This window comes from Stomoxys calcitrans, chromosome 5 (genome assembly GCF_963082655.1).
Source record: "Stomoxys calcitrans chromosome 5, idStoCalc2.1, whole genome shotgun sequence".
Classification (NCBI taxonomy): domain Eukaryota; kingdom Metazoa; phylum Arthropoda; class Insecta; order Diptera; family Muscidae; genus Stomoxys; species Stomoxys calcitrans.
In genome coordinates, this window is record NC_081556.1 from 120,343,309 (window position 1) to 120,354,730 (window position 11,422).

General features: G+C 37.1%; 1 protein-coding gene across 1 annotated transcript; it reads right to left on the reverse strand.

Moving 5' to 3' along the window:
• Positions 1-1,183: 1,183 nt before the first annotated feature.
• On the reverse strand, positions 1,184-10,109 carry LOC106087078 (ornithine decarboxylase 1-like). The gene is made up of 8 exons (XM_059369923.1): positions 10,031-10,109; positions 6,520-6,829; positions 6,196-6,445; positions 6,001-6,124; positions 2,607-2,777; positions 2,292-2,540; positions 1,413-1,484; positions 1,184-1,351 (listed from the first exon to the last, which is right to left on the reverse strand). The coding sequence occupies exons 2-8, from the start codon at positions 6,695-6,697 to the stop codon at positions 1,184-1,186; spliced, it is 1,212 nt and encodes a 403-aa protein (XP_059225906.1). The 5' UTR covers positions 6,698-6,829; positions 10,031-10,109.
• Between the last annotated feature and the right edge of the window lie 1,313 nt (positions 10,110-11,422).

The following is an 11,422-nucleotide window of genomic DNA, read 5'->3' on the forward strand; positions in this document are numbered from 1 at the left end:
GAGTCGTCTCTTGATTCCCCAACCCTACCACTTCTATAGGGCTTTAGCTTCAACTTGATATGAATACTGCATGTCTCCGATCGCCATCAGCATCATCCAATTTACCAATCCATTTGTCGGTGGCTGAAAACTTGGGACAAAAGTGTCTCAAGTACGGATTCAGGATCTGAGGGAATCCTTGCGTGTGCCACTGATCGAGAAGGAAATTCTTACTTCTTCACTAGTGGTGCGCCTGGCAAGATCTCACCAATTTTATCTAGGGCACAATCTTATCCAACAAAAAGTGCTGTACAACGCATATTGGCGGAAAATTTGCTGATGAGAAAGCTGTGCGCAAGATGGATGCCGCATTTGCTTTCAGTACAAAACAGAAACTGCGACATTTACAAATCTACCATTGCATGGCAAAGATTCATGAATTAAAGATCGAATTGTTCAACACGCACCTTATATGCCAAATTTAGTTTAAAGTTTGTTTTCAAACTTAAAAAGATTTCGCGGCGGAAAATGATTTTCCAGTAATGAAAAGGCCGAAGTTGTGGTTGATGGCTATTTCGAGGAGTTGTACAATTCCTACAACAAACAGGTTATCGAAGCTATTGAAAATCTCTGGAAAATTGTATCGAGCTAAAAAGAGATTCAGTTCAGAAATAACGAACATTTTCTTGCAACTTTTTTTGGGACCGCCTCGTATTCTATAGAAATTTAATAAATCGGGTTTGAAAAGAACCCATTGTCCTTAAAGTCTTGACCCTCTGGGCACCTACTTCAAATTTGTTAAAGATCTATCTACTTTCAAAAAGCCGTTTAGGTGTAGCGAAGCCAGCTATTGTATACATGAATAAAATTCAAATATAATCATAGATTAGTTTGTTAAAGCTAATTTTATTTATTTTAATTTATTTAACTATTCTAATTTGCGTTATTTTTAAAAGCTACGTTTAAAAGATATATAACTGGTTTAAACTTCCTTCTTAAACAACAAAATTGATATAATAAAAAAATCCATATAAAACATTTTTTATTGCTAAAATTGTAGAGGGATTTAACTTACAGACTAAATAATATAAAACTAATTCCATTAAATTATTATTACATTAAATAATTAAACATTTCACTTGTGTGAGTAAAATGCTAAAAAGATGTATAAAATAATATTCAATATAATATAAAACAATTATGGTTAACTATAGACAGATTCTCTTTTGTTGACTGCTTTTTCGTAGTATATAATTTTTCTGGACATTAAACCATTAAAATTGCAGGCAACAGGCAGGGTATATGCCCCCATATTCGTGAAGATGACAATATCATCACATTGCATATCGGGTAGCATTAAATTTTCGGCAATCTAAATAATTAAATTTAATCATAAATGTTATATATCTTTGGATATTATTATAGTTACTAACCTTGTCCAGTGAATCACAGGTTGGTCCCCAGAGGATGGTATTAAATTTAGGCTTTGGCAAGTTGTCATCATCCTAAAATTAAAAAAATATTTGAAAATGTATACCAAAACACGTAAAGGTATCCTAAGTTCGGCCCGGTCGATCTTGACAACCCACCACCATGGATTCTGCCAAAAATGTACTGAAATGAACTTAGCCAAATAAGGTAAAAATTTAAGCTTCTAGGAGCCATGGAAGGCTAATCGAGAAATCAGTTTAAAGACCTATTCGGACTATACCTGGCACTATTGTTGGAATCGGACAAAAACTATGGCTTCCATTGGCTTAAGATGTCAAATCGGGAGGTCTGTTTATATGGGAGATATATCCACATCTTCTGTCTGTCTTGTCTGTCTTGTCTGTCTTGTCTGTTTTGTCTGTCTCGTCTGTCTTGTCTGTCTTGTCTGTCTTGTCTGTCTTGTCTGTCTTGTTTGTCTTGTTTGTCTTGTTTGTCTTGTTTGTCTTGTTTGTCATGTTTGTCTTGTTTGTCTTGTTTGTCTTGTTTGTCTTGTTTGTCTTGTTTGTCTTGTTTGTCTTGTTTGTCTTGTTTGTCTTGTTTGTCTTGTTTGTCTTGTTTGTCTTGTTTGTCTTGTTTGTCTTGTCTGTCTTGTCTGTCTTGTCTGTTAATCCGTCAGTCAGTTCTCCTGACTCTGTTTGTCTATCTCCATCTATTCGTCTTTCATTTTGGCCGCCAGTTTCTCTGACTATCTGCTTTTTACTTCGTTCTGCTATAGAATCGTTGCGTCTAATATGGTTTTTAAACATACTGCGCCTTTTTTGATTTCTAGGACTTTAATCTGGACCGCCTTAAGCATAAAATCAATGTTTTTTCATACTTACCACAAAATGTTTGACTTCGCTAGATCCAGGGGCAATGACGACATGAACAAATGATCCGTAGATTCCATCATTTAGATAATAGTGTTTTGTGGGCTTATCACCATTTACTACAGGAGGTTCACGTTTCGAGAGCACTTTGCTAATCAGGGTATATGCCTCCGAAACAAAAAATCTTCCTGGCTCGGCAATGATATTCACATTGTCATCTCCAAAATGTAGCAACAGCGACTTGTTGATAACTTCAGCAAGCTGTAAAAGAAATGGTCAACGTTATATGACAATTTTTAAAAACAAATTTTTCTAGCGTAAACTCACCGCTTTAAATTCATATTCAGTACCAGAAAATCCACCACCAATATCCAATACATGCATGTCGAATCCGAGTTCTGCGCCATATTTGAAAAGCCGTTTGGCCTTGGATATTGCGCGATCGAATGCAGCAAATTCTTTACAATGTGAGCCTACATGAAAGCTAATGCCAGTAACCTGTTAAAGGGAATAGAAAATAGGGGTTGGGTTATAAAGGGTAGCTGACACATTATTTTGTTATTTTTGATTATTCGATTAATCGTTTATTTGAAAATTGAGGTTCATCGATTAATCTAAGACCGAAAGAGTTTGTCGATTAATACGTTCAATAAAACAAACTGGGATTAAGGCTAGAGGACAGAGTAGACTTGGGGTCAACATTGAGTAACCGGGATCTAAGATTTGTTTTTGTGTGCCTACCCATAATACAACAAGGTGAATTAGAATCAATTAAAAACAAATCTAATTAATTAATAAGCAACATAATACACTTCAAAATTTAAGTATGTAACTAATTTTAAATTTGTTGATAATTTTATATTTTTTTATTTTTATTTTTAGATTTTCGATTTGATTAAAATTTTTTTTGGTAAGTTTTTGGAAATTTATTTAAATAATTTTATTTTAAATTTATTTTCTCCTTTACATAAAATTCTTACATATTTCTCTGAGATAGGGAATGCTCCAACGTCTCGTCATCTTCCCCAAATGCCCTACACATGCTGTCATTTGTCGCACCTATTCTGCATATGTGAGCTTGTACTCCTATGTGTCCTGTTGTGATACCGAAAGCTTTACTGACCAGTTTTTTATGCCCACCACGATAGAATGGGGATTTACTAATCTAGTCATTCCGTTCGTCTAAGACCCCATAAAGTATACATATTCTTGATCGTCTTGACGTTCTAAGTCGATCTAGCCATATCCGTCCGTCTGTCGAAATCACGATAGCGGTCGAACGCGTAAAGCGTTACTCCTTTCAGTGATAACCTTGTCTTCTCACGATCCGAGTCTTTATGGGATTTTCGTCGTCATTCCGATCATTCGAGTTATGGGTATTCGTTGCTCACGGCCATAACTCCGACTGCGTCGACACGAATGGCTTCGGATTGACCAAGTTTGTTGACGACAGTCTTCTGACCTTCACTATTAAATCGTTTGCTCCTTAATTCCCCCTTACTTCGCCTCCAAATATTGCTGATCGTCTCACCCTCACTTACACTCTAGTGTTCATGACCTTAATTGCCATGATGTTAAGTTTATTTTCAGTAAAAGTGTTCACACTCGACGTCCTCGGGTTAACACCACACCACCTCACACATTCCGTGATCGCCCTGATCTCCGCCTGCAGGACCGTATTTTGATCAAGCAGTCGATAACAGATCTCTGTCCCTGGGTTTTCAGTATAGATCCCCAAGCCCGTTTCTTCCTCTAGCTTTGATTCATCTGTTTGGCATGATCTCCCAGATGGCAATATCAGTATTCCCTGAATCCACTTCATCTCAAGTGTCGTCTCAGGTATCCGATCGGAAAACTGTTCTAATCCTTCTAGGTTTCCTATCGTTGGCCCGATTATACTGCGATGGTATGTCCTGCTCCTATCTTCTTCCCATTCTCCCATCGCTTTAAATGCCATTGACGCAGCAGTGGCTGTCTCACACTTAATCTGTATGTCTATGAGTCGGATATATATATAGAATAGTCTCAAGTGCTTTAGTGGGCTTGGTCTTCATCGCTCCGCTTATGCCAAAACGTCATATTCTCTGAACCTGTTGTGTTATCCTTACGTTGCACTTTTTCTGCATTGCAGTCCACGAAACTACTGAGGCGTAAATAAATATTGGTCTAATCACGCTCCTGTAGACCCAGTGGACTATCCTCGAATTCAGACCCCATTTCTAGCCTGCAGCCCGTATTCATAGCGCACAACATCTGTGAGCCTTCTCGGAACGCTTCCGAATGCGACACTTTCAGTTCAGTTTTCTGTCCAAGATCACTTCAACAATTTGATCATGTCAGATATCGAAATCATTCTGTTGAGGAAACGTGGTGCACCACCTTCATCTTCCTTCGCGGAACGCTTTCGAATGCGACACTTCCAGTTCAGTTTTCTGTACAAGATCACACCTAAGTATATGATCTTGTCAGATGTCGAAATCATTCTGTTGAGGAAACGTGGTGCAAAACCTTCATCTTCCTAGCGAACAGGCAGATTTCAGTATTCTCTAGATTAACATTGAGACCCCTAGGTTAAGCATAGTCGCATGCCATCTGCAAGACCCTTTCGGGTCTTTCTTTCGGTATTATAACATCGTCTATGTAGCAGAAGGGTTTAAATACCTTCTCAGTTATCATCCGTAATAGGTCTTTAATGATGGTCGCCCATAGGAGTGGCGATAAAATTCCCTCTGTGGCGTGCCCTGTGCCACTTTCTCTCCTATATTTATGTCATGGGATCCACAATTTATTCATCTGCTCCTTAGCGTATGCATAACCTCGTGCAGGGCAAACTTTATCGACCTTCACTTGACATAGACTTGCAGTTTGTATTTTAGTAGTTCGCTGGATGTCCTACTCTTTAACACAGTATACACAATACTTTCCTGGTATTGAGTAGAAAAGACGTAAAGCTTATAGGTCTGTAGGCCTTTGGCCTCCTGCCAGGCTTTCGGAGTATATGCATGTTCTAGACACGATGTATAAATAGCGCCCAGATGGCCCCATCTAGATAATCCCCCTTCTTCTGTAGAAACGCCGGAAATATTTCATCTGTTCGGGTGAACTTAAAAGGTTGATAGTTTATCAAGGATTCCTTTACCATAAACACTGTAATGATAATCCTTTGATCATCCTCATTATTCCAAGATTCCGATGTCTCCTTGCGTCCCGTCGTATCCAGTGAAAATTTGTTTTCATCAAAAGCCTCAACATGTCCTCCGTTATCTCTGCTCTCACTTCCATGTCATCTACTAACGTTTCAGTCATACCTTCAAGGAACAGGAGCAAACTTCTTACTTTCTTATCATTGAATACTGTCCCATTCAAGTTTATAGCCGAGTCCGAGCAGCGTGCCGCAGCGTGACACTTATTGGAAGAAGTTTTTATATGGAATAGTACTTCACAAATGTCGCCAGCACGTTTTCGCCAAGATTCAAACCTAGGCGTACAGCGTCATAAGCGGACATGCTAACCTCTGCGATGCGGTGAAATTTTGAAATCTTGTCTTTGGGCAAAATTTCATAAATATTTGGAAATTCCATAAAATTTTCATGAAATTTAGCTTAACTTATCTCAAGATTTGTTCTTTAAATAAAACATAGCTGAACTTTTGTCCTAAGATTTGGTCTTGAACTAAATTGTGTCTTTAGTTTTGTTCGGTCTTATGTATGCATGAACTCACCTTTAAGTTTAACTTCTTGGCCAGCAGCATTAAGGCGGGCGCCTCTGTTTCAGCATCACAGCCATATTTTGCTCCTAAGCACAAGTAGGCATCTTTTGCATCACATCGTATACGTATCACCGCGCTTAAGAAACCAGATAAAGATTAGTCCTTAATCCAAAGCTTCATTTGGTTTTTGAACACCAAAAAACTTACTTTGATTCTGGAAAATGTTGCTGTAATTTATAAAGTTCACACTCGGTGTCCACAGTGCTGGTCATCACTCCGCGTTGGCGTGCATATTTGATATGAGACACCATCTTACAAGTATGGGCGAATAATATGCGATTTGGCTCAACGCCTATATTCATAATCTGTTCTATTTCCCGCTTAGAGGCACAATCGAAATTTGCACCATAATCAGCCAAACGTTTCAGGACATGAGGATCATCGTTACACTTCACAGCTAAAGGAAACAAGGAAACTTGTCATTAGAGCTGCTATACAAAAACACAAGTGGTGTCTTTAGCTAATAATCACCATAGTACGGTTTGACTCGGGGCAAGTGTTTATGCCACAATTCATATTTCTCCTTTAATTTGCTTAGGTCACAGACATAAACGGTATCATCACTGTCTTTCACATTTTGTTCCGCAATTACTTTTCTCAAGTCGATTTTAGTTTCATAGAAATTTATTTTCTGTTTGGTGGTGAACATTTTTGTCCGTTTTACTTTTTGACACTTGAAGACTTTGTTATGGAGTAATGGCTTAATCACTCGACTGGTCTATTAAAAGCAATTTTGCCATCGATCGCTTCGAATTCGGAAGCGCAGTTCTATGTATATTCACTATGCAAAGGTTCTCAGATAATTCCTATGTACCCCCTTATCTAGTACAAACTACAACAATACCAAAAAATCTATACATTTTTTCCAATTTTGACTATTGGCACCATTAAAGCGAATATTTTTTTTTTTTGTTTTTGGTATATGGCGAAAAAGTAGGTCAAGTTTTTGTTTTGTTTGTTGATTGCGTTATGCATCTACAATCGAATTGCTCTTGTATTAATTAATTTTGCTTTAAAAAACATAAAGTTTAGATAAACAATATCAGCCAATGATTTATTTGATAAATTATATAATTGGCGATTTAATTTTCAGGGCCTTGACCAAGGTCAGCATTAAGTATAAAGTAGAAGGTCAGATAAGGTTTCGGTGCACATTTGGGAAAACTTTGATGTATGCAATAAAAATCTACAAATAAACAATTTTTTATGATTACTTGCGACTGAGTCGCATTTCTGAGAAAAATTCTCAGTTTTAATGTGGTTTTGGCAATGACAAATTGTCGTCTAAAGTTAAAAAAAACTATTTTGGCAAGAAAGTTTTGTCGAAACTGCAATTGTAAGAAAGTTTGGCATTTACATTGTCATATTAAATTTTCTATAAATATTTTGTTTTCTACAATGTATGAATAACTTCCCAAAATTTTTGTTTATATAAATGTTTATAAAAATAAAATGGAGTAATCAAGCTCTACAACCACAACAATATTTCAATGGCAGACTTAATCCTCCACGTTTTTATACCCTACACTACTACTGTGCTACATGATATCTATAACTTAGTGCATTTGTTTGTAACACCCAGAAGGAAGACAGCTAAACCCATTGCAGCGATGGATTTAGAATAACTTTCTGATGCAATTAAGCTATGTCCATCTGTCCGTTCGTCCGTCCGTCTGTTTGTCCCTGTTAATTTGTGTACAAACTATAGGTCGGAATTTTCATTCAATCGTCTTCAAATTTGCCACGGGCATCTTATTATAACCTCCATCATAGGATGGGGGTATACTAATTTCGTCATTCTGTTTGTAACTACTCGAAATATTCCTCTGAGAGCCCATAAAGTATTTTTATATTCTTACTCGAATTTCCTGACATTTTACACAGGTCTCCAACATATAATTTAAATGTGGTCCGAACTGGACCTTATCTTGATATTGCTCTAATAGCAGAGCAAATCTTTTCTTTTATCCTTTTTTTTTTTGCCTAAGAAGAGATGCCGAGAAAAGAACTAGACTAATACGATCCATGGTGGATCACCACTACTGTGGTACAGGGTATTATAACTTAGTGCATTTGCCTGTAACACTCAGAAGGAAGAGAGATAGACCCATTGATAAGTATACCGATCGACTTAGAATCACTTTCTGATTCGATTTAGCCATGTCCGTCTGTCCATGTTAATTTGTGTACAAAGTACAGATCGCAGCTTTCATTCGATCGTCTTCAAATTTGGTACAGGCATGTTTTTCGGCCTAGAGACGAAGACTTTTGAAATTGGAAAAAATCGGTTCAGATTTGGATATAACTCCCAATAAGATGGTAATTTGTTAACTGATTCTCTTGATATTTAGCAGGTAGGAGTATCTCTCTCTTTGCACTCTCGACATTTCTGGCGAATTTCATGGAAATTGGTGCAGATTTAGATATAACTCTCGTATATATATATATAGCCCGATTTTAACTTCTAGAGTCACATCGAGCTTATTTATTGACCAGTCTTGCCAAAATTTTGCGCGACGCTTTCCTCAAGGATTTCCACAATATTTGAGAAGTTTGGTCGGAAACGGGCCAGATTTAGGTATAGCTCCCATATATATGTTCGTCCGATATAAGAGAAATATATCAATAAAAATTTAGATTCAGTTTTATATATAGCTGCCATATATGTATATCGCCCGAGTTTCACTTCCAGAGCCACTGCAAGCGCATTTATTGACCAATTTGCCAAAACTTTGTACAACGATCCCGCATTGTACTTATAGGATAAGCTTCCACATTGTACTTATACGGTAAGTGCAGGGTATTATACAGTCGGCACCGCCCGACTTTTGCACTTCTTTACTGGTTTGTAGTTAAGGTAGAGATCGAATTTATTATCCAATCATCACGAAAATTTGCACATATCACTTTCCAAGCCCAAAAACAAACGCTATCAATTATCCAACGTTTATCAAAATCGGTTCAGATTTAGATATAGCTCCCATATATATAACTCGCCCGATTTACACTTAAAAGAGCGTAGTTACAATAATTTTGGACGGATATGCCCATCTGAAAGCCTTTACCAATTTTTATTACAGTCTGTTCAGATTTAGATATTAGAGAATGGCCTTTAAGGTATGACCCGGACAAATAGCTTTCGCCGTTTCAGAGATATGATTCGTCGAAGTCCCTATAATTTTTAAAACTTTGAGGAAATTTTAAAAACTTTGAGGCCCCGGCAGCACATGTTAACATCTTCCAATTGTGCTCAAATGTTGGGAATCTTAAAATCTAAGAAAATAAACTATTTTAGGGGGATGCCGCCAAACAAAAATTTTTAAAACCACCCTAGTGTGTATCAACCGATTTTCACTAGATGTAAATGTGCTTGATAAGAGTTATTTTTTAAAATTTCTCTTAGGTTAAAAAAATTGCACCTATTTTTCTGTCCTGTGTGTGTATCAAGCTTTTTTTCTGTCCACATTTTTCATCCACAACCGATTTTCACTACAGCCAGCGTATTTCTTAACAGATATTCTCTAAATTTGCACAATGTCTTTTTTCCTATGATTTTCATTGTTTCCGGTTTTTGGTTAAAATATGGTAACATTTAGATGTGCGTAACTCCCGTTTATATATTTTCGTCTGATTTTATTTGTAAACCGATGCTGGTAATTTGTAAACCGATGCTAACAAAATTTGTCACTAAAATTTCTCTTATGGCTCTTCTGGCCACTATAATTTCATAGAAATCTGTTCAGATTTAGATATAGCTCCCATAAAGGACTTTGCTAACGCATTAATCCACCGAACAAAATTTTACCCAACGATTTCTTCTATGCCTCCCACAACATATACGGATTTTGGTTCATATTCCACATTCCAAATTTAATGAAATTTTATTTTTGACGATCTAGCTTGCATACTCAGTGTGGTGTAGGGTATCAAAAAATCAGTTTCGCGCGACTTTAGCCCGCCCTCACTTGTTTTAACTTATTACCACTTTTTAACTTAGCCAAGTTAACGCTGCTATTTAAAAAAAAAGTTTGTCTACCGAATGCTGATAAGACTGTTTCAAGACTAGTTTATGGTTCTACAACTTTTTTGATGTTATATTTATATATTTCCCCTTTCAAAACTTATTTTGTGTACAGTAATACCTCGATTTACATAGAGTCGACTAATGTCGTTTCGATTTAAATCGTTAAAAAAAGTTATTCCTACTTACTTCGATGTACTTTGTCATTTGATTTTCGTCGTCTCATTAGTAGTAAAGCAAAAACAAATAGATGCGGTTTTTTGGCACGTTAATGTGAATGGAAATTGCTATCGTTCAATGAAAAAAGAATATTTTTGGACCCAATTGCATGATATTGCCACACAGCAAATGTCACAATCAATTTATTGGAAACAAAGTTTGGAGAAAGTGTTGTCTCACGAAATGGTCCAGTCGATTAGCCGCCTCGGTCGTGCGCTTTGACGACGTTTGACTACTTTCTGTGGGGTTAAGTCAAGGCTACGGTCTATGCCACCAAGCTAGTGACAAGTTATGAACTTGAAAATATCGAAATCGCAACGCGAAATCGTAGCAGTATCGGCCGATTTTTACTTGAAAAGTGGCAAAAATTGGGTTCAGCGTCTGTACTTCTATGAGCGTGCCCGTTTTTGCCATGAATATTGAATATTGGAGACCACAGTAAAAATCATTGTGTGAAATTTCTGCCAATTCGAGTAAGAATTGAATCCATTAGGGGCTAAGGAAGTAAAATAGGGAGATCGCTTTATACGGGAGCTATATCGGAATATACATATGTTGACAAAATGGGAGAAGCCGTTGTTCAAAATTTCAGACAAATCGGATAATAATTGCGCCCATTAGGGGCTCAAGAAGTCAAGATTCAAGATCGGTTTACATGGCAGCTATACCAGGTTATGCATCGATTTGAACCATACTTAGTACAGTAGTTGGAACACGTCATGTAAAATTTCAGCCAAATCGGATATGAAATGCGCCCTCTAGTGGCTCAAGAAGTCAAGACCCAAGATAGGTTTATATGACAGCTGTATCATGTTACAGACCGATTTTATCCACACGTAGCACAGTTTTTGGAAACCACAACAAAACACATAATGCAAAATTTCAGCCAAATCGGATAAGAAATGCGTCCTCTAGTGGCTCAAGAAGTCAAGACCCAAAATAGGTTTACATGGCAGTTATATCAAAACATGGACCGTTATGGCTCATTTAGAATCCCAACCGACCTACAGTAATAAGAGGTATTTGTGCAAAATTTCAAGCGCATAGCTTTAATCCTTCGAAAGTTTGCGTGCTTTCGGCAGACGATCAAGAATATATATACTTTATGGGGTCTTAGATGAACATTTCGAGGAG

Excerpts from the sequence above, each read along its gene's own strand:
- LOC106087078 (XM_059369923.1), bottom strand. The coding sequence starts at position 6,697 with ATGTTCACCACCAAACAGAAAATAAATTTCTATGAAACTAAAATCGAC. Across the intron at positions 6,125-6,195 it reads CAACATTTTCCAGAATCAAA|CGCGGTGATACGTATACGAT; the intron begins GTAAGTTTTTTG and ends TGGTTTCTTAAG. Across the intron at positions 2,541-2,606 it reads CTGAATATGAATTTAAAGCG|CTTGCTGAAGTTATCAACAA; the intron begins GTGAGTTTACGC and ends TTTCTTTTACAG.